This window comes from Peromyscus californicus, unplaced genomic scaffold (genome assembly GCF_007827085.1).
Source record: "Peromyscus californicus insignis strain IS unplaced genomic scaffold, ASM782708v3 Scaffold_21__1_contigs__length_65335640, whole genome shotgun sequence".
Classification (NCBI taxonomy): Eukaryota; Metazoa; Chordata; class Mammalia; order Rodentia; family Cricetidae; genus Peromyscus; species Peromyscus californicus.
The window spans coordinates 30,961,645-30,982,860 of record NW_026294514.1 but is presented as its reverse complement, the minus strand read 5'-3'; the positions used below and the strand labels follow the sequence as shown (position 1 = coordinate 30,982,860).

The window sequence follows — 21,216 nt, the reverse complement described above, 5'->3', positions numbered from 1 at the left end:
TTGATATCACAGGTGGAGACCCAACTCATGGTCCATTTATCTTTAAAATGGTTCACTTTTGCACAGGTGGGTAAGTGTTTTTAGTTAATGTTGGATGTGGCCTCTACCTCCATATGTTCTCAGTCCTCTATATAAGAACTTGGGGGTGGGTGGGAGGATGACTACTTTTAAAGAAAAGGCTAAAAACTAACTACTAATGTTTAGTTAGGGCAGATAAAGAGACAAAGGGAAGAAAGAGGTCCTTGTTAGTCACTTGGCTGTGGTTTGGGTGTAATTCCCTGATCGAAACAGAACCCAAGATTAAAACCACTAGATTTCAAACCATCCTCCATCTTGTCTGAACTCTGGGTGGAGGGAAGAATTTTAGGGAAAAGGGAATGCACTATATCCCACTTCCTTTCTCTGAGAAGCTGGGATTGGACTCATTGCAAGGAGGCAGTGTGGGTTTCTAGTTTATTGGAAGTTATTTGTGAGTCTCAGATTGAGCTGTGTATGCAGTTAGGGTGAGCTGAAGTTTGCCTGGGTAGATGCTTATCAGGGTGGGTCTGCCCTGCACTTCCTTAAATGCAGGTTTAGTCTATAGGAAATTAGAGAGACATTCCAAAATGCCATCTCATTAAAGCACTGAAGGATGCCCAAGCATAGAGATTTTCCTTTCTAGAGTCAGAATTCTAAGTCCCAAAGGGTCAATTAGCATTTAGCAAACATATCCCAAAGCAGTCACGGACTAAAGCTGATGTATGTTTGATTTTCCATAGTCGTGTTCTCAGACAGGTTGCTGAAGTGGTCGTGGGTTTGAGTACACACTCTTTAGAGGGCTACTGTGATTGTGAGAAAGTTCCTGAAAGGAGAGTAGTTAACAGCAGGTAATGCCATTCCTCGTGGAAAGGGCTGGAGACTCCGCTGTAAGTGATGAATGAGGGTGTCTGACCCACATCTGTTTTGCATTAGAATGGAACATTGCCCTGACATCCTCAGGAACATTTGTCAAGATTCCCTGGACAGAGCTTCTGTAAATTACATGCTGCGAATGTGTCAGGGTCAGATAAGAGGATATCATTAACTTCCCAAGTTTACTCAGGGCTCTGTCAGTCCACCGTAATACGCTATGGGCCGACAATTTTTCCTTGAGCTATTTTGTTATATTTTTCATTCATAGAAGGAAAAAAAGAGTGTGCCTTATCCCCCAATATTGAAGTGTTCCTTTCTCATAAATCATATTAATTATAGACATGGTCCCAAAGCATATTAAATGCAGGCATGCGTAAATGAATTAAAACATATGAGAATTTTATTATGTCCATGGTGGGTCCGAGTATCTGTTGTGTTTAACAAGCTGACTTTTTCATCTAGGTAGACCGAATTTCTTCTTAATGGAATTTATTTACTTTTTTGATGATAGGTAGACATGGCATGACAGTTCATCATTGGCTAGAAGTAAGCTAGCATCATACATAGGCATATATGTGTTTGTCTGCACCTCTTACAAGTCATTTCTAGGCGATTTGCCTCGATTTATATTTCATTCATTAGTCCTTAAAGAGATTTGCTTGGCTGAGGAGATAGCTCAGCATATATAAGGCTCTAGATTTGATCCCTAGCCTTTCAAAATCAAAACAACAATAAAAACCAAAGGTGGTAATAATAATAATAATAATAATAATAATAATAATAATAATAATAATAATAAAAAGTTCTTGGCTGTCAAGCTAATCACTTAGCTCTGCTGAGTAACAGGTACTGAAAAGAATTCAGAAACTGGATGTGATTTCTGTGTTTGGTCTCAGCACAGAAGTTCAAGTTTACTCGGGACGGTTCTTACCGTGCACTTTGCAAATGAAACTTGGAAGTCTGCGCAGCACGGGAGCCACACGTGTCTGGCACTCATTCTCCGTTTCACCCAGCATTAAACATTGCTACTTGTAACATGTGAGCTAAAACTTAAAAAATAGGACTTCCTTGGCTAGGCAGGTTGCATGCTTCTCTCTCTGGTTGTGTGAAAGCCCTCCTGGCCCTTTGCCTAACTCTCCTGATGGGTGAGAAGGTCACCACACAGACCTCAAGAGAAACTCCTGCCTGTAGGCAACTTCCCTCTTTCTTACAGCTTTCAAACAGACAGGACCCCAAATCTAATTATTTAGATGCTAATCAATTGCAGAATCATTCCTAAGGCATTTGAATCTGAAGAGACATTTTCAGAGACCTGTGCATCGTTTAAAATTGAAGTTTTTCAGCCTCAGAGGTATACTTGCTAAGATTTAACCATTAATGGATTCCAGGGATACCTGCATTGACAAAAGATGATCAATAGACACTTGATTTTTTTGTTTGTTTTTGGTTTGACTTTGAAAATAAATCACTTCTTAAAAATGTGTAGTCAGTAGACTTTTGGAGGGAAAGACAGGAGAATTAACAAACTCACTAACTAAACAGCCCTGTGCATCATATCATATACAACCAATTCACTAAAGCTTTTTTTTTTAAATTAACTTAATGTGTGTTGTTAGGTGCTAAGTCAGAGGAATATCTGATTACTTGAGAATAAGAAGGAGGAGGAAGACACAAACATGGATTCCTCCTAAGGCGAAAAGAAGTGCCTCTGCATGCGCCCTAATTTGCTTAGTCATTTTAGATTTCTGATAAGCTCAGCACTTTTGAGGGAGGGACGGCAAAGCCATAATGTTTGTGCCAAGGCAAATATTTTCCAGACACATCGTTTTAAATGTAAATCTTAATTTGGCTCACAGTTTTTTTTTTTTTATCTTTTATATTTAATCTTACAATAGGGAAATTAATTCAAGAGAAATGTGGCATGAAGCCATTGTAAAGAGTTGGTCTCTCCTGAACCATGTAATCTTCCAATCAAGATGTAAACAACCCATTCAGAATCCTGAAACTTGAGAATGAGCTGAAAGAGATCTTCAGAAAATGTCTCTAATAGAGCGGTGATGGGAGAGCGGGCGGAAGTCGTGTGAGCACAGAACTGCAAGGTTTTGGATTTGTTTTTAAAGGTCACCTGTGAAACAGGTTGGAGGTAGAGCCCTGGCAACACTGGAGGGGCCATTCAGAAATGTGCTTAATGGAATGTTTTGTTCAGATAACTCTGATTAGGCGTTTTATGTAACTGGACTTAAAGAGTTGTGGGCCAGCGGGATGGCTCAAAGAGTAAAGATGCTTGCCACCAAGGCCGATGCCCTGAATTTCATCCCCAGATTGGACATGGTGCAAGGAGATAATTGACTCCTGCAAGTTGTCCTCTGACCTCCACAGCCATGCTGTGGCACACTCCCATCACCCTGCACCATACATATGCATGTTCTTGCATGCACATTGTACACACATACAAATATAATGTGTATTTCAATATCTAGGCCCCCAAACAGTCAAATAGACCCTCATCTTTGCCCAATAGGATAGAACCTTTATTTACCTAAGGAAACCCCTCTTCTTCCTTGTTAATCTCCCTCACTTACCTGTCATTTCCTAAAAATGTGGTCAGTATCTGGGAGGCAGAATGGAGCAGCTTTGAAATTGTTTTCTTTGAAATTATTTTTGAAAACAAAGCAATTGTCCTCCCCCCTCCATATTTTTTTTTTTTTAAAGCCAGCCTTGTAGTAGACATAGATTATTAATGGTAAAAGGGAGGAGTATAGGAACTTTTTACAACAAATGAAGATTTTATTTTCGGCTTTGAACAAGCAATTGCTGTAGGAAAAGCATGATGGGAGAAACAGTGGCGATGTTCTTAGACAGACTAGCACTGCATGGCATTCCATGATCGTGCTGGGGGAGGGCTAAGACGCTTATTTACTAACTTCTTGTGCATAAGAAGATGTTTCCGTAGTTTCCTTTGAACCACATGAAGCATAAAATAGCTTTTAAAGAAACATACTTAAAAGCGTAATAGGACCCTTCCACAGAGATTTGAGGTTTTTGAATTATGTCAAGGGAAAGTAATGCTGTTCCCAGCGATATGTTCACCTCCCCGACAGATTTCTTTTTTAATTTTAATTTAATTTAATTTTATTTTTTTGTTTTTTGTTTTTTTAGACAGGGTTTCTCTGTGTAGCTTTTGGAGCCTGTCCTGGAACTTGCTCTGTAGACCAGGCTAGCCTTGAACTCACAGAGATCCACCTGCCTCTGCCTCCCAAGTGCTGGGATTAAAGGCATGCACCACCACCTCCCGGCCTTTTTAAATTTTTAAATGACATGTTATTAAAGTGGTGTATTTACATTTTTTTCATTATGAATTATTGAGACAGTCAGGTGGTGGCGGCACACACCTTTAATCCCAGCACTCGGAAGACAGAGGCAGTCAGATCTCTCTGAGTTTGAGGCCAGCCTGGTCTACAGAGTAAGTTCCAGGACAGCGCCAAGATTACACAGAGAAATTGTCTCAAAAAACCAAAACACACACACACACACACACACACATATACAGAGACAGACAGACACACAGACACAGACACGCAGGTACACAGACACACACACACACACACACACACACACACACACACACACAAATTATTGAGACAAAAACATGATAATGATTTATTAGTCTTTCTTTCCTCCTTCTCCTGACTCACCCTCCTCTTGGTTTTCCTTCTCCTCTTTGGAGAATGGGTTCTCTAGGTAGCTCAGGCTGCCTTGAATCTCACAGTCTTCCTGCCTCAGCCTTCCAAGAGCCAGGATTTTAGGCCTGTGTCACCACGCTTTGCTCTCCAGTCCTTAAGACGTGAGGACCACAGTGTCACAACGCATTCTGTGGGGCTGCCTCAGGAGATGAAAGGGACCGTGGACAACTGGTTTTAAATTCTCTTTCTTCCTTCACACCAGTAACAGGGCTGTCTGTTCTCGTCATCGGGTCAGCTCATCAAGATGTACTTCCTGAGTTGAAAGGAGTGTGCTTGCTAAGTACTGAGTAATCGCTACTCCTTCTTTCTTCCAGATAAGTCTCACATATCCCAGGCTGCTCTCAAACTCACTGTGTGACTGAGATAGCCGTAAACTCCTGATTCTTCTGCCTCCACCTCCCAACTGCTGGGATTACAGCCTTGTGTCTACGACACCCAGCTGTAAATTATATTTTAAAGACTTTAAAAAACACACACTCCTAATTTGGATTGAAATAAGGTATTTTGTAAATTAGCGTATCAATGAAAGTTGGTGAATTTTCCAAGGACACACTGTAAAATTATCTATACAGACTCAATGGAAGGAGGAGGAGGGAAGGAGGGGGGAGAGGAAGAGGAGGAAGAGGAGGAAGAGGAGGAGGAAGAAGAGGAGGAGGATCCCTGGAGGTAGTAGGCATCCAGGAAATAATTTAAATACATACAAATACATGTATCTTGGTTACATACAAAACTTTCAAATGAAATTAACTTATCAACGGTGTTGGGCAGGATCCCACCAGAGGCCATGCTCTAGCGACGGTCTTCCTGTAGCTGTGATCTTATTGATTCGTACTTCATTTTGTTAAGGTCACTTGCTTGCAATCCCCAATAAAGCTATGCTTGGCTACTGATGACTAAATTTTCTGTTAGTGTTTTTTTTTTCACACTTTGCTATATAGCTCCAACAAATTTAGATCCCTCGGATAGTTTTCAAAATTTGGATTTACTGTGCTGCTTTGCCTGTTCTCGTCTGCCTTCTATGAGTTCCTATTAGTCATTGAAAGAAGGACAGGGAGCGGAGTGACCTTTTGGGTGGAGAGAAAGGCAGTAAGCACCTCTCTGGGATGGTGTCTTGTGGCTCACTGAAGATGGATCTGTTTAAAACTTTGTTAGGATTTTGTTTACTTCTAAGGTTGTGCAAACTTTCCCCCAAGGAAGTTATGGGATCTTGTTTTCCAATCAGAGTAAGAAAGCTTTATGGGGGTGTATGACTAGCTTCCTACACCACAGTGATGGAGCCCTTCCATCCAGGAGCCTGTTGCCTGCCTGTAAATGGAACTTAGCGCTTAGCGCAGAGGACTGCGGTCTGGGTTTATTTCTGCAGGACCTCGATGGAGTGCTGTGCAGCTGTGGGGTGACTCACTTAAATGCTTTTTTAGGATGACTGTTTTTCTTTGTGTATGTGGGTTTCTTCACCCACTAGTAGACTTCTTCTGCAGTTACTTTTTGGGGAAAGTCACTTTCTCTCATGAGTGTGGACATTTTCTAGTTTTCAATTAATTACCCACTGACAGTCCATGTTGAAAGGGTTGGAAGGGCCAGCACATGTGAGTTTGGGAAAAGTTTCCTGGGTCTGATCTGAGAGGTTTTGTCCTGTGATGACTGTTTGTTAAGGTGTCCTATTCTCTGGGGTCATTTATAGCCCTAGAACACCTCACGTGTGTCCTTTCTAACACTTCTTATGTGGAAACTATGAGTCTGAGAAGGAAGACGTGGATAGGATTTGCTTTGGCTTTTTGAGACAGGATCTTGCATTGTAGCAAAGGTCAGCCTCCAACTCGGGGCAAAATCCTTTTGCCTCAGCTTCTGAGTGCTTGGACTGTGGACCCTAGCCACCATGCCTGCCTGCCTGAAGAATGTTTGGCCATTTGTTTGGTACCACTTGCTTAAGCAGCGTGGGGCAGGAAGGCAGCAGGTGTCCCGGCTCTCATGTCTCACAAATCAAAGTGGAAAAGTGAGATTGTGTAGTGGACGTAATGAGGGAAACACAAGGGAACACGGGGAACACTCGGGAGGGGGAATGATCTCTAGTTGCTGACTGATGGACCAAAGAGAAGATGCTTTGAAAGGGAACAGGATGAAAAAAAAATGGAGGTTTCAGGATACGTATACAAAAATTTGGCTTAGATTTATTTGGTTTTTATTTTTTCCAGTGCTGGGGATGGGGTATGGGCCAAACTCAGGGCTTACTCCATGTCAGACAAACACTTTACCACAGAGTTACATCTTCAGCCCTATCTTCTAATTCACACACACACACACACACACACACACACACACACACACACACACAGAGGTACATACACATACACATTATATACATGTACACAATGCATATATATGCACGAACACGTATGTATATGCATGAACATGTATACACATTTATATACATATATACACATGAACAGATATATACAAATGTACACATGCACATATGTGCACACGTGTATATATTTACACACATATATACATACACACATATACACATGTACATGCATGCATATGTGCATATGCACACTCTAATATGTGCAAGTGACTTTTTAATTGCATGGCTGGGGATGTAGCTGTGTGGTAGAGTACTTGCTTAGCATGTGTAAGTCCCTTAATCCAATCCCCAGAAACACACATGCACACATATGTACAGGCACACACATGCACACATGTGCAAGCACTCTCTCTCTCTCTCTCTCTCTCACACACACACACACACACACATACACACACACAATCACTTGGGTATCCAGATGTATTATATTAGGAGCTTTTCTGTATAGATTGATATAATGTCTCAGTCTCTCTGTCGCTTCTTTTCTTTGAAATTACAGTCTGATGCTATCACAGCGGACGTGGGGTAATCTCTCCTTCTCTGTCTTCCTCTTCTCCTTCCTTCTCTTCCTTCTCCCTCCCCTTCCTTTTTTCTGAAACTGCAGTCAGATGTTATCGTTGGGTGAGGTCATGTGGCTGCCACTTTGAATCGAGGTCAAAGTCCTCAGAACGGCTGGCTCCTCAGCAGATTCCCAAAGACATAAAAGTTGGTCTTTCCAGGTCTCGCGATGGCTCTGGGCTGCCATCTGTTTCTGCCCACACTTTTAACTTCTTCCAATCTGCCCTGTTATTGCAGGTAATGGGACTTCTGACCAACCACGGTGGGGTACCGCACCAGCCTCAGACCGACTACGCTCTCTCCCCTCTCACTGGGGGACTGGAACCCACGACCACGGTGTCAGCCAGCTGCAGTCAGAGACTGGAACACATGAAGAATGTGGACAGTCTGCCCACTTCTCAGCCCTATTGTCCTCCGACCTATAGCACCACAGGCTACAGTATGGACCCTGTCACAGGCTACCAGTATGGGCAGTATGGACAAAGTAAGCCTTGGACGTTCTAGGGGGTAGTTCCTCCTGGAAGGGAGAGAGATCACCTCTTGTCTGAGAAAGGGGAACTGGAAGCATGGTTAAGCCTTTCATCCCAGTATCAGTTCTGTGGCAAAGCCAGCTGATTGCTGCAGCTCAGGCTCCCTGGTGTAATTATTTTCTTAACTGATGTCAATAACATCTTGCAGTTATTAATTGCTGGGACGTAAAGCCGGATTGTCAGTAGGGTAAAACACAGAGGTTGGCCAAAATGAAATAACCTCTGGCATTAGAAACACATGTTCTTAATGAGGTCAGCGCCAGGATCATATGGGGATAAGCCCGGGACACAGAGTTGTGTCAAACTTGTCTCAGGAATAAAAATATTAGTCTCGATCCTTTGATACCGTGGTATTAAATATGACATTGTCAGCCTGTAGCTGATCTTGCCCCTAACTGTGAATTGTCCCAGCGTGACCTAAAAAGCTGCGTGTGTTTCCTTACAGGTGCCTTTCATTATCTCAAGCCAGATATTGCGTAAGTGAACTGTCCACTTGGAGCTAAACTGGCCCTGTTTCCGGCCTCCACAGACTAGACATGAAGAATCTTCTCAGAAAAACAAAAAAAACAAAAAAACAAAAAACAAAAGCAAAAAAAAAAAAAAACCAAACAAAAATAAATAAATAAAATAACATTAAAAAAAAGTCAGCCTTTGGGGGAGGTGGAGACAAAAGAGATTGATTTCCTTTCTCCAGTAGTTGGTTTCAGGTTCTTTGAACGTAGTGGACAAAAAGCAGTGGAGATGAGAAAGACCCCACAGCTACGAAATGCACCAGTTAAAGGCAGCGGCACAAGCTGGCTGCACGTCAAAATGGTCCCAACTCTTCGTTTTGATCAAGACGCTAAAACATTCCGTGTGTGTGTGTGTGTGTGTGTGTGTGTGTGTGAGAGAGAGAGAGAGAGAGAGAGAGAGAGAGAGAGAGAGAGAGAGAGATGAGAGAGAGAGAGAGAGAGAGAGAGAGAGAGAGAGAGAGAGAGAGAGAGAGAGAGAGAGATACATGGACTAGTCTGAGCAAGCAGAATGTTCCCATATATCACAGTTGGATTCTTGAAATCGAACAGGTTTGATGTCCAAGGCTGACCAAGTTTATCACATTCACATGCTTACGTCACGAATCGGGAATGGAGGAATCTTTGACTTTGGCACACTGGAAACTGATAGGAAAACCAACACCACCTTTTTATAGGGAGCTAGACTAGATGTGAAGGATCTCCCCAATAAATTATTACCACACCCTCGTTTGTAATCTAGTTGTCAATCAATGTCCCAGACATGTCTTGTAAAAGGGTGTGGGATAATGAGGAAAATCGTGTTTTTCTGCTGTGGGGATAGATGGATGGCGTTTCATTCATACCCAAGACACATTCGTTTGGAAGCCAGTCTGAGTGGGGGGAAGGGCATGATGGAGAAGAGGTGACACCGGTCACATATCTGCTTCTCAGCGTGCAATACTGTGTACCTCACAGCTGCTTTGGCACTGGCCAAGGTGAGAGAAATGAAATCAGAACTATATTTTTGCAGGTGTTCTTATTTTTGCAGCCCGTAACTCATCATGGTAGAATGCAGCGATGTTGGCTCTTTACCAAACCACCAATGCCCCGACCTGCTTGCTCCTTTTGCCCAGAGATCATGTCCGAGAATTATGCTTTCTACAGTGACGCCGTTTACACTCGTCCCTTATCTACAAAAGGCAGGGCAAGAACAGAAATGTCCACGTGGCTCTCGTGTACTTTTAAATTATACAATGATACCCAATATTAAAGGATGATCGGGAACAGAGGTTTACATACATTTTTTTGTGGTGACATTTAGGATGTCAATAAATCTGTGTTTTGAAATGTTAAGAGGAAGAAGGTGGGAGGTGCTGTTATTTATTTCTTTCTGTTCCTGGAACCATGAATGAGGTAGGCACCAATACATTCCCTTTAGACTTAAGAACAATGAGGTAGTTCGTTAGTGGGACTAGACATAGAACTGAGTTATTTTATATGTTGGGCAAGAGTGATGGAACAGGAGACATAGTATCTTTGTGTTGCAGCCTCAACCAACAACGATGTGTTGTAAAAATGTCTTTCATGTAAAAAGTGCAGTAAATATTTACTATTTATAATGAATAAACAGTTAATGAAAATGTGCCCAACATCGCTTTTTTTGGGGGAAACTGGCGACTGTAGAATGAACGAGAAAGGGCCAAGGGGAATATGACGGAGCAATCATCCTGCTGGTCCCTTGGACGTGGGACTGTGACATGGACAAAAGAGTTTCATATAAACACAAGATGCTGACTTAAACATACTCTGCAGGACTGATTTTACAATGTCAGGGATATGGAATCTAGAAACTCCCCTGCCCCACCTGTCCCCCATTTTTGGTTCACTCAGAGGTGCCAGATCCCTTCAGTAGCATTTGGAAGTGTGTCCCCCAGTGCACCAGGCTCTGTCTTCATCCCCTAATTCCTTTGCATTGCACATTCTATTGGAAAGATGTTTGGCAGCTCCTTTCAGCCTTGGAAGGAAATGGCACTGCCTACTTCTTTCCTTGTTTTCCTTTCCTTCTCCTTCCTCAGCATTCCCCTCCTCTCCTCCTGTCCTCACTCCATCCCACACTTATTTCACGAGAGTCTAGATTTGTCAGCCATAACACTAGACACTGGCGTTGTGACGGCACAGAGTGATGAGTGTGTTGTCTCAATACATCCTGACAATTGTTACTATGAGGGAATGAATTACAATGTCCATGGAAGCTCTTGTATTGAATTAGCCCTCCCAGTGTCTCATGTGATGTCATTTCATGTGTGCAACAGCCATATATGGCCAGAAATTGCTGTATTGGGTACCATTTCTGTAGAACATTCTGGAAATTCGTTGCAGAGCGAGAGTTCTGTGGGTCAGTTGACCTAAAGCATGTAGAATTTTAAGCATCTCAAATATTTGATAAACGGTGGGTAAAAATGTCCAAATTAAAAAAAATCCTATTCTCTTTTTAGCTTCCGCTTGTCCTTCTGATCCACCATGTTGCTCTTTTTCTGACAATTACCTTTTTAAAAAAATAATACAGTCATAGGAAAGGATAATAATTGTCACGGAATGCTTAACTTTTATCAATTCTCACAGAAATTCTGTGAGGTAGACGTCATTAGCTCTACTTTACAGGTGAGTGGATCCATGCCCACAGCTGTTAAGTAGTTGGGCCAGTACCACATGTAAGAACAGCAGACACAGAGCTCAGTGTCTACCAAACATCGTGGTAGAAGCTACCTAAATTTACTTCTCCAAATGCTGACTCAAATACCTACTTCATTATGTCAACCTACTCTTGTGCCAAGCCTAAGTTGAAAACAGGCATCAAAAAAAGTAATTCATTCTCCAATGCATAAGTGATGTGCCACCAGGACCTGGATTTCACAACAGAAGCTGCTCTTCCCAGAGGCCTCTCTTGTCTGTCTCCAGACCCTGGGACCTGCCATGTGTGGCCCAGCCCTCTTTGTGATATATGTCTTTATGCCCCTCTCTTATTTCTGTATCTCTTCGAAGCTATTGCTCTGTTGGCAGTTCTCATGTTCAAAGTCGCTATAGATCTTTCTTCCCCTGATTTTTTGCTCTCACCTAATCAATCTCCAGGAAAAGGAACACCTGACTTCTCCCCTGGCCTGGGGTCCCTACTCTCATCTTCTGGGACAAGCCACCGAGAGGGCTTTGAACCTTTGACATTTAACCAAGCTTGACCCTGCTTATTTGTGACGTCCCCCCTTGATCATATCACCATCCGCATGTATTTGAAAGGCTATAAGTGAAAAGTATAAATCAGAATTAAAGATTGTCAGATTGTCATCCTGTGGTCAGCTCAATGAGTCATTCATAAGCAGCTTCACTAGGAATGGGCATATATATCACAAATATATTATTCCTCTAATGAACTCAATCTGGAGGTGTATTTAAACACACACACATACACACACACACACAAACACACACACCAATATTTAAGCACAGTTGAAAGGGATGCTTATTTATGCTGGCACACAGAAACAAGGCTATGAACAAGGCCACTGGTTCACAGTTGTGAGTTTAGACATGGAGGAGAGGATGGGTGAGTGAGTGATCTGTGTGGATAAGGCATGGAAGAACCTGTTCTCACATTGCCTCAGTTAGAGTCAAAATTAGTACATAGGACCAGAAACAGGGTTTCTATAGAAGGAAACTGACTCTGGGGATAATGGGTCTCAGTTATTCTGAGTGAGTTCTTTTGGCACACACAATTAAGCAGAGCTAGTTCCAAACAAGAAAAAGCACTAGTACCAGGAGGCAGACTTTACCATGGACTCTAGTCGCAGACAAACATTGATGGACATGAAGGTTAGCATTGGATGAGAAGTAGGAGGGAGAGATAGGGTTTGTCTGGGACTTCTCACTGAACAGCGATGATCTAAGCCACACTTACCTTTTCCATAGAGCCCTCTCAGTATTATTGATCACTGCATTCCAGAAGCTCAGCACCAAGTCTCACCTACAACAGGTACCCCAAAACCCACTTGTTGAATAAATGAGTCAAAAATGAAGAGTGACTTTTTTGTTCAGTCTCCTCTCAATCTCTAGACAAGGGGGCATTTGTCTTCTGCAGGACCAAAGGCTCAAGGTTCGATTGGTACAAGGATCAAGGGAAGAAGTGGGAGACAGGGTGCTTAATGAGCCAGTAAATGCCCTATTACAGTATTTCTGATGGACACTGAGGGTCTTAAGAGGGAATTTGTTGGATTTACCACTGGGAAGTTTAGAACTTAAGTGGTTCTATTCAGACCTGGTATTGGTGAAATTATTAAGGCCACTCCACGTAGTTAAAAGGAGATTTATTTAATGGCGTAACTTACAAATTAAGGGATAGGTAGGTCGCGGGGTCTGGGGAAGGTGTATCACAGTCCAGCGGTGTTCTCTGGAGCTCTGCTTGGTACACCTCCACTATCCAGGGTCCCAGCCCCAGCGTGCGCACCAATTCAGATCTCGGGTCCCCAGGCGCCTCCCTTGGCCCCGCCTTGTAGGCGTGACAGTTGTAGAAGTCTCAATGGGGGTTGGAACTTCCAGATCAAAGCTGGAATGGCTACCCACTACAACCTGGTGGTATAGTAATCTGTGGAATTGAAAGATAGATTGACAGACAGACAGACAGACAGACACACACACACACAGAGAGAGAGAGAGAGAGAGAGAGAGAGAGAGAGAGAGAGAGAGAGAGAGAGAGAGAGAGAGAGAGATCGGTCCTTAGGCCCATCTTTGACCACAGTGAAGCCTCAAAGCATCTCCCACATCTGATCAGGTACATTTACCCTGGCACACCTGATACAGGAAAGTCACTTTGGAATATGGAGACACGTGAAAGTCACTTTGGAATATGGAGACACGTGAAAGTCACTTTGGAATATGGAGACACGTGAAAGTCACTTTGGAATATGGAGACACGTGAGTCTTACCTTCCCCATTGGGCCCTCATCCTCATTTCTCCTCTTAAGCCAGAGAGGAGGATCTGGAGATTCAAATGGTCCAGTGATGATGCCTGAGAAGAGTGGTGGAGTTGAATGGGTGAAGGAGCCAGTCTCTTTGGTGCTGTGCTTTCACACCTCAGCTTTTTTGGCAAGAGGCTTACAAAGTTTGTTCATTAGACCTGAGTCCTGCTTAGCTTCTTCTCCATGAGGTGTGGGGGCATCTTGTTCACCACGTTCTTGTGACCCCATGGTATTCTGGAGAGCTCTGAGCACACAGTTGTCCTGTTCATCTGGCTCCCCAACTCCATGTAGCCCAGGACTCATGGAGTACCTGAGCCTCAGAAAGGGTCCCGCCCGTGCTGCATCATTTTACTATTTGAGTGCTATGAGAGACAGACAGTGATTTCTATTTCCCAATTATTGATCAATACATTGTATATTTATTGAGCTCCTAGTCGATGCTGGGGGGTGGGCCTTCAATACAAACAAGGCAGTGTCTGTTGTCAGAAGACTCCAGGGTAGAATGAGCCAGGTTGGTAAAAACACTTGGGACACAAAGTAATACATAAGCAATAGCTTACTTGGGGACCCAACGAGAGACTAAAACTCCACCAGACACTGGAATGCTTTTCAGAGAAACTGTTCTTGAGGCTGGATCTCTAAGAGTAGATCAGAAATGACTTGGGCAGGTACAGGGGCAAAGGGCAGGCTCTGTTTTTAGATCAGGCCAGCTTCTGCATCTCCAGACAAAAGAAGCCAGGGAAGTCAGACAGAGGCTGAGCTTTCCACACTCGCTGGGAAGGGGAGTCTACAGCCAGAGTGCTGTGAAAACTCACAGTGGCTCAGACTCTGGGGATCTCAGAGGAGGTAAAGTGGGGTGCCTCTTTCCTAATGAATCTACCGAACACTTTGACCTCAAGGGCAGACGGTGGAACAGGAGGAAGGAACACATATATATGTATGTGTTGTCCTTATCACCATCCTAAGTTGAGATGTAGCACTGGCTCACCATGGGCCAGTGACACTTTCATTGATGAAGGGCTCTGCTGGAGTTCTCCAAGCTGCATCATACTACCCTTGGCATTTCCTTGCAATAATGCAGTGTACTTCCTCACCGCTTGCTCCAGACTGACCAGCACAAGTCCATAAGCTATTCTTACCAGTTATCTAGTTGTGGAGACTTGCCTGTCAACCTTTATACTCAATCTTGCTGAGTTAAGGGAAAGTCTGTCTGTTTTCCTTCTTCCTTCCTTCCTTCCTTCCTTCCTTCCTTCCTTCCTTCCTTCCTTCCTTCCTTCCTTCCTTTCTTCCTTTCGTTCTCTCTCTCTCTCATTTTTTGAGGTCTAACTTTACACTCTTCTTTGGAACAAATTGTACATGTCCTCACTGCATACACATGATAGCAGTCTCTAGCTTGTATAATAGAAGAGGAAAGACAAGGGCAGGTAGTTGTATATAGAGATAACAAGAAGTAGCTTTGGATAGTGAAAGCTTGCTTTCTTCCTTAGTTGTTTTATATTTCAGATTATGTTAACTTCGGAAATGTCAATCCCTTCCTTATGGGCTTGGAAGCATAGACTTCCATGGAAGAGTAGATATCTGCTCGTGGGGGCTAATCCATTTCTAGAAACACAAGTGCAATCTGAGAGCCTCTGTGGACGTATTTGAGCCTGGGAACTATGGCTATTAGTCAGGGTCCTATTAAAAAAAAATACAGATTTGGGCACAAAAAAAACCTTGAATTGGGCATCTCAATAAATAAAGAGATTATTCACAAATTTGAAGGGGTGCATGGGAACCATAAAGGGTTGTGTAGCAACCTGGTCACAATAGGACAGTGATTGTAACTAGGGAGGGTGAGCAAGGGAGGGAGGAAGGGAGGGAGGGATGAAGCGATGGGGGAGTCATCTCTAAAGGAGGAATGCAGGCATCTTAAGGAGGCCTCAAGAAGAGGGATCCAGGTACTGAAGAGAGGGCTCAGCAGATAAGAGTACTGGCTACTCTTCTAGAGGTCCTAGGTTCAATTCCTAGCACTTGCAACCATCTTTAACAGTAGTCCCATGGGATCTGATGCCCTCTGCTGGTGTGCAGACCTACTTGCAGACTAAACATCCACAAAAATAAAATAAATACATCTTTAAAAAATGTTCACAACATTAAAAAGAAGACGACAAGGAGGAAGAAGATGAAGAGGAAGAAGAGGATGATGATGAGGAAGGATCCAGGGGAAAGAAATTCCCACCCAAAGTTCTTGCTCTCCTTATTGGCTGGATTTGGTTAGAACTAGAAGGCACAGGAATCAAACATGTTATCCCACAGCAGTGTCCTACAGAGAGAGTGGGGGAGTGCAGGGGGAAAGGCCTGGTCTCGGATTGAAGTCTTCTACTTCACAGTCTGAATGTGTTTGTTCCTCTCTCTCCAAATTCTTTCATTTTCAATTTTATTATGGTATTTGTCAAATCACTGAAGTTCTTTCTTCAATGGAATAAGATTGTTGACGTTTACACTTGGCTATTGTGCAGCCCATGTGCAATTCTTTAAAACTTATTATTTATTTGTTATTTTGATTAGCATATGAAATACTTAGGTTTAGGTTCCATTATGGGATTCTCAAACATACTCTGCTTTCGGGTGGGCTTCCTTCCCCCTTCTCCCCATCTCCCTGCTTCCCATACCCTTCGACTATGTAGTCTCTGTTCCACTTTTGTATTTGTATTACATGTTTTCTATTACCCTCTCCCCAACTCACGGTCGGTCCCATTTCTATTTTTATGATCTATATAGCCACAATCACACCCACAAACATATATAAACATTAAGAGACAGGATATGCCTATGAGAGAGAACTCCAGATACGGCACAGTACACTTTCAGTATAGTAGATGTGTTTTCTGTTGCAATCCATCTAAACACTAAGTCCTGTACTATGTGCTTTAGTGTTTAAGGCTTTCTGATATTGTGATATAAATGGTCTCTTAAAATTGAAAAAAGCACAAAAGGCATTTATTTAGGACTTTGGTTAATTCAATACATCTGTTTTAGGTTCCAGATGTTGGAGAGGGAAAAAAAAACACATGATAATTCTTATATTCAAACAGCTCTGATCTATGGATGAATTTATAATATAATTTGTAAGACTATTTGATGAAAGCTAAATTTTAGTCTACTTTTGTACTAAGAGTGAAGAAAGGACTCTCTCTCTCTCTCTCTCTCTCTCTCTCTCTCTCTCTCTCTCACACACACACACACACACACACACACACACACACACACACACACACAAATCCAGTGAAACATGATTATATAGAAAATACTGAGCCTGTTTAATAAAATCAGGTTTGCAAAAATCACAAAAACAAACACTAATAAATGAAGTTATGTAATAATTATATTTTAGAGGAGTCTGTATCTGTCCATAAGGGCATACAGACATTTCTACTTACCAATACATCCCTAGTTGGTAGCTTAAATTACTTTATATTTGATAATTATGAGGCTTCTTTCTTCACAAAAAGCTCCATCAATTTGATTTTATTTCACTTATAAGAAAACAATGACCACAAGTCTGCACTGCAGCTCATGTGTAGAATCTAGCACGAGGAAGAGGCTTGTGTATGTATGAGACCAGCCTGACCTACCAGGGAGTTCCAAGCCAAGTCTACACAGTGAGACGCTGTCTCAGGAATGCCAAAACTAAAACTAAACCTAAAAATTAAGCAAAGATGAGAGTCTCACTTTGGAGAAAGCTTAACAATGTTATTCTATTCATGTTAGGGACACCGAGAGGTTTTTTTTTCTTTTTCTTTTCATTCTTTGGCAAAGTATACTCATGAGTTTTCAGGAGTGTGTGTATGTGTGTGTGTGTGTGGTGTGTGTGTGTGTGTGTGTGTGTGTGATGTTCATGGATGTGCATGCTTATGTACATGCACACGTGTGCAGAATCCAGAGGACAATGTCTTCTTCAGTAACTCTCCACTTTATTCTTTGAGACAGAGTCTCTCACTGAATCTGGAGCTCACCGCTTGGCTAGGCTGGTTGGCCAGTGAGTCCCAGGGATCTACTTGTGTCTGCCTCCCCTGTACGGGCATTAGGGACATGCGCCATCTCACTTCACTTTTTAGTGGGTTCTGGGAAGTTGAACTTGGGCCTTCATGTGCGCGCATCGAGTACTTTACCTACTGATCCGTCGCCCCAGAGCTCACACTTCAAATGTCTTGTTTGTTTTTTTTATGAAAACACTTGGGAAGAAGCAAAATTGCTACTCTCGACTGATCTTGCATCACAGTCTCGTTTCTCTACGTACCCACCATAATTTTTAATAGTTTGGGTGACTTTCATGATTTACTCTAAATGAGCAGGCTTTTATGTGTTTTGTTTCTTCTGTTTGCTCACAACTGTGTTCTGCTCACAATGTCCAAAGCAGGAAACAGTAATTTCTTAAACCCCAAGCCCAGCATGTGCACAAGAGTGCACACACACACACACACACACACACACACACACACACACACACGTGCACCCTGCTATATGTGTATAAATGTGTATTTTTGTTTAGGTTCCCGTCTCAGCCATTTCTTTCTTTCCTTCTTTGTCTTTACTCTCACGTTGAATGCTAGAAGTGAATGGTAACCTGAAGTTCAACGATAGCACAATGTTTCCCCAGGCATTTTCGTATTGGTAGATTCTCTGTAAAACCACAGGTCAGTTAGACTGTATCTCCAGTCAGCTCTAAATAAGTGCTTACTGGTGTCGACTTTACTCACCTTGCTTATGCTTGTAAAAGAAACTGGCTTTCTGAGTTTCATGGGGGATTGTGTACCATCACTTACTGCTTTATTAGAACAGTGTCAGTTTTTAGGGTAGTTTCTGCTAGCTGTGATTGCTCAGTCTTAACATTACCCATAGCCCCACTTCCACTGCAGAAGAGGGAATGGGGAAGGGGTTGGGGATGGAGGTAAGCCACCATGATGGTAGAAAGCGATGTCCAAACTGCACTGGAATCACAGATGTATTAGCATCAGTTGTCCATTTGACATGGCGGTGGAGGTGTTCTGATGGAGATATTTGGCGGATGTCACTACTTATAGCAAGAGATTCCTCAGGACTGTCAACTGCCTTATGGGTTCACATATCAATTCCACGTATGCAGTTAGGATGGCATCTTCTTGGAGTTTCAATATCATTTGATTTCTAACTGAATGTGAACCTTAAGAGTCCACAATACAGTGGCTCAGGAGTGGGCCTTTCCTTTACTCCAGTAAGCGGATGACAGAATAATGAATATACAAGTGAGTTAATATTTAAAGACTACCTGGAGAGATCCTGAGTGTGACCTGGAGCACATGATCCAAAAAGGTACAGAGAGGCAGGTTGGATGGTGACAGGTGAGATGCCACAGCAAGCTTCCTGGGCTTTGAGAACCACCTTTGGGGGAGCCTTTGGTAGGACCAGGCTATCACCGAGTGCTGGACCAGGTTGCTAGAGCTCAATTCCAAATGTAAACATGAAAGCTTTGCCACTGAAGCTTTTCTTTTTTCTTTTTTCTTTCTTTCTTTTTTTTTTTTTTTTAAGTGTACAGTGTTCTGCCTGCAAGTATCCTTGCAGGCCAGAAGAGGGCACAAGATCTCATTACAGATGGTTGTGAGCCACCATGTGGTTGCTGGGAATTGAACTCAGGACCTCTGGAAGAACAGTCAGTGCTCTTAACCTCTGAGCCATCTCTCCAGCTCCGCCACTGAAGCATTCTAAGGAAACTGATGATAGATTCAGATTTAGGAAATGACTCCCATCTTACACTTCAGCTGTACAATGCTCCCAATGGGCTCATGTGTTTGACCCCTCAGTTCCCAGTTGATGGATCTGTTTTGGGGGATCTGAGAGCCTTTAGGAGGTGTGTCCTAGCTGGAGGAAGGAGGTGTAGGGGAGGAGAGGAGACCCATGGATTACAGCCCAGTCCCTCCACTTCTTAGTCTGTGGAGATACAGCCGACCGCTCCCCACTCCTGCCCCTAGGGAGAGGAGTTGCTCCCATCACCATGCTTCCTCACTGTGATGGTCTGTACCCTCATGTCACAGCTTTATCAACTGGACACAAACCTGAGCATGCCTGGCGAGAGGGAATTGCATGCGAGGAATGGTCCCTATCACACTGGCCTGTGGGCAGATCTGGCGGCGGCGGCGGCGGGGGGGGGGGGGGGGGGGGGGGGGGGGGGGGTATTTCCCTGATTGTCGGTTGATGCAGGAGGCCCCAGGGTTGGTTGTAATGCCATCTCTGGGCAAGTGGGCCCAGGATCTGTGAGAAAGGTAGAGAAGCAAACCAGGAGAGACAAGCAGTCAGCAGGCCTCCTTTGTGAAAGCTCCCTGGCTTCCCTTGATGACCTACTGTAGCATGTAAGTCAAGTAAATCCTTTCCTCCCCAAAGATGCTCAAATGTCACAACAATGGAAACGCAGACTAGGATGCCTTAGAAACTGTGAGCCCAGAGGAACACTTCCTCTCTTGGTTACTGGTTGTCAGGTATTTGGTTGTAAGGATGAGAAACCGTATACTCCAACTACATTATGTTATTATTATTATTATTATTATTATTATTATTATTATTATTATTATTATTTTATGTGCATTGGTGTTTTGCTATTGGTGTTGGGTCCCCTAGAACTGGAGTTACAGACAGTTGTGAGCTGCCATGTGGGTGCTGGGAGTTGAACCCAGGTCCTCTGGAAGAGCAGTTGGTGCTTTTAACCTCCAGCCGTCCAATATAGCACATTATAGCATGCTTCTGTAAATAATAACTTCCTCATGCTGCTGAAGGGACTGTATATACGATCTCCACACCTTGGGAGCAACTCAGACATGTACTAATACTGAATGATCCTAGAGGGCGTTTCAACAAGCTCCCTAAAGCCACCTGACAAGCTTCGTTGGCTGAGAAGATGGCACCTCCTGAGCCCCTTCCCTTCTCCGCCGTCTTAAAGACATATCTTCCTAACCCCCGTGTCTGTTCCCCTTTCCTAATCCTTCATACATTATAGTCAAGAAAAATAACAAGCAGAGGAAAACTCAGAGCACCCGAGTGAGGTTGATGGACCCTGCTCCACAGGACATAGGTGCCTGTAATGTGGAATTTAAGTCACCGAGGAGAGTGCAGTCCATGGGTTTAACTGAAGTCAGGTCAAGGCAGTAAGAGAGTCAAGGCAGGAAACTATTATAGTAGTTTAAAGAAAGACAAGGAGGACTCAGACAAGGACGGCAGGGCAAGGAGAAGGACTTGGGAGATATGTAGAGGTAAACTGGTGAGCAGTCGTGTTGGTAGGTTGGCTGTGCAGAGCGAGGGCCAAGAAGAACCTAGAATAGTTTTCTGTATTTCCACTTGGGCAGTGGACTTGATGGTGAATTTACTAACCCCGTTATAGAAAACAGATGGAAAAGAAGATAGAACAAGGGCATTGTTCTCTTGGTGGCATTACCTAGGGATGTTGAAGCAACTTGGGGATTCCCCAGGGAAGTGGTCTGATAGGTGATGAGATTGACACACCTGAAGCCATATGTGCTCATCTCATATCTAATATGAGACATCCAATGCCTGGCCTGAGAGATCTAGTTGTCAGATGCCTGGAGAAACAAAACAAGTATTTCCTGACTCTCGGAAGACGGC

At 43.2% G+C, this 21,216-nt stretch overlaps 1 protein-coding gene across 1 annotated transcript in view; it reads left to right on the top strand.

The window, feature by feature from the left end:
* The window catches only part of Pax3 (paired box 3), a 94,814-nt gene extending 86,171 nt beyond the window's left edge, over window positions 1-8,643 (top strand). The window contains exons 8-9 of the mRNA XM_052749257.1: window positions 7,795-8,041; window positions 8,533-8,643. Coding sequence (XP_052605217.1) covers window positions 7,795-8,041; window positions 8,533-8,567 — 282 coding nt within the window. The 3' untranslated portion in view covers window positions 8,568-8,643. The remainder of the gene's footprint in view (window positions 1-7,794; window positions 8,042-8,532) is intronic.
* The last annotated feature ends 12,573 nt before the right edge of the window (window positions 8,644-21,216 follow it).